Source organism: Numida meleagris, chromosome 1 (genome assembly GCF_002078875.1).
Source record: "Numida meleagris isolate 19003 breed g44 Domestic line chromosome 1, NumMel1.0, whole genome shotgun sequence".
In the NCBI taxonomy this organism is placed as follows: domain Eukaryota; kingdom Metazoa; phylum Chordata; class Aves; order Galliformes; family Numididae; genus Numida; species Numida meleagris.
Window position 1 is genome coordinate 178,196,205 of NC_034409.1, and position 2,416 is coordinate 178,198,620.

A 2,416-nucleotide genomic window follows, 5' to 3' on the forward strand; every position below is an offset into this window, starting at 1 on the left:
TTCCGAGCTTACAAAGCCTAGATTATTCAGGCTCTGCTCTGATGCAAGTTGTTACACGAAAGCTTGTTGTCCTATTACTAACTCCCTTTTCAAGCAGAATTCTGAGATTGAAATAGTAAATGATTTCCAAGATGTGGGGACACAAAGACCTTAAGACAGCCTACTGTTCTTCCTCAAATTTTACTCTGCCTTCATCTACAGTGAATTACATCAGCTCTTTTTATTTTCCAGTGAATAGGTAAAACAAGCAGACGAAGAAAAACGAAATGACCTTGTTACAAACATCTGAAATCCAAAACAGAAAAGAACTGGGACAGGACTGAGAGCTGAAACAACACTGGGATATGGCAAGGTTCAACTAAACTAAATCCAATCATTTTCAAACTTCTGTGAGATTTACTTTCTAACACACTATGCCTTTCTAAAATCTAGCTTCATTACATTTAAAGGAGCAGGGAGATTTATATACAACAAAACTCATGAAACAGCCATAAAATAATATACCTATACGTGACCCCACTCCAAGAGCTGGATGGGCATTTTACCCTGTTCATCATATAACACTTCATTTAATATTTATAGTATACTCTGCAAGATGTGTTTCAGATTCTGCATCAATAATCTATGCTCTTCTACTTCACATGTGAAATTATAATAAAGTTACATTGTTAAACATACAAAAACTAGGACAAATAATTCACTTTCAAATTAGAATATATTGGTACACATCTAAAACCAGATACAAGAGAAATAAAACACACAATCAGGTATCTGTACCCTGAAAAATTTTCAGGAGATCCTTCATCTGATCCTTATATTGTTCCAATTGTTTGCGTAAATCATACAGTCCTTCAAGTCGTGTTAAGGGCAGTGAATCACAAACACTAACTGAGAGAAAGCGATTAATTTCCTGAAAAACAACATTTTGTTTTAAGTACATTTAACACATAAATAAAAGCTTTAAGCAAAGAAATGCTTCTCAGCAGCCCACAATACGCAGATGAATACATGCAAGATAAGAATGGAGACCTACAGTCTCTATCAGTTTCTGAAACTGGCAATAAAAAGAACTCACATCTAATATACATCTGTCTCAACTATACATATAGCTCAAAAACTATTTTTCTTTTGAAAGTTTGTATTGAAAAACCACTATGCCATGAGATATAATTTAAAATGTAATTACCTCCAAAAGAGAATATGGTCCCTTACTGTACTTTATCTCCAGTTGAGTTGTTCGCAGCTCTTTAAAAGCAGGATATTCAGGAAAAGGATCTAAGCGTTTGATTGCTTGGTAGAGGTATTCATTATCCTTACTGTCTATCACTAGATACTTCAACAAGCCTAAGACCTGAACATAAAAAGTAAATGAAAAGCAAAAAAAAAAAAAAGACAAACAATTTTGAGCCATATTTTTTATTTAGGTTATAAATCTGCATTTCTCTCAGATCCAATAAGCTGCAAACTGCACAAAAAACCAGTAAGAAAATTTATTTACATTATTAAAATTGTAAATTTTTTTAGAGGCATGGGGAAAACACATATACTCTGAAAAGGAGAGGAGCATTTTGCTATTGCCTGTTGCCTAACTGACATCAAAGAATTTATTATCACAGCCCTCAGTTTTATCCTGCCTTTTGATGATGCTGACTTCAAGTATTGTCAGTATAATCATTACAATGTTGGCTATGATTCAGCAACTCTCTGCAGCGAAGCAGTCATTTTGATCTTACTGGGTCATAGAATCAGTAACCTGAAATTCTGACAAATGCCTAAAAATAGTGATTTACTGCCCAAACCATTGAATTCTGGCATAATTTGTTTCATAATAGGTCGACAACTTAAATAAATGCTTGCATGATGGACAAGATATTCCTTTGCAAAAATGCTATTTTTGTGCTTTACTCACTAACTAATATTCAATCCAGAGAGCTTTGAGGATCTACAATCTAAATGATGATATTTTCATCTGGACACATATTTACTTGGAAATGATTGACTAGCTTCCATTCAATGCTGGAAGAAAAATAAACAAAAGAAACTGTAAAGTCATCACTAGAGGAAGAACACCCCTACACAAAAGGAGTCCAACATCAGCTTTTATATATAATAGCAGTTTGAATTTGGACAAACTTCTGTCCTCCCCACTTCATTTCAGCCTAAGGATGCCCTGACACGTTGCCACTGCAGCTGTGCATGTAAAACTCTTTGGAAAAGAGATATTATAGATCTGGTGGTGATAGGTAGGCTGGGAAATAGGTTATTGTCAGATGGATCAGCATAGCCCTACAGTTGAACTGGAAGTACTAAGGGGTCAGCACAGGGTAGCATAGGGCTACCAAGAAGGTGCACATGGCACAATGTGACCAGATTAAGCCAGAAGGCAAGTGTGAGGACTAAAGTGCAAGAAGCATAC

At 35.3% G+C, this 2,416-nt stretch overlaps 1 protein-coding gene across 1 annotated transcript in view; it reads right to left on the reverse strand.

The window, feature by feature from the left end:
- LOC110389599 (serine-protein kinase ATM-like) overlaps positions 1-2,416 on the reverse strand; it is a gene marked incomplete in the record, with an annotated part of 46,046 nt that overhangs the window by 39,417 nt on the left and 4,213 nt on the right. Inside the window, 2 exon segments of the mRNA XM_021380305.1 lie at positions 778-910; positions 1,187-1,351. Coding sequence (XP_021235980.1) covers positions 778-910; positions 1,187-1,351 — 298 coding nt within the window.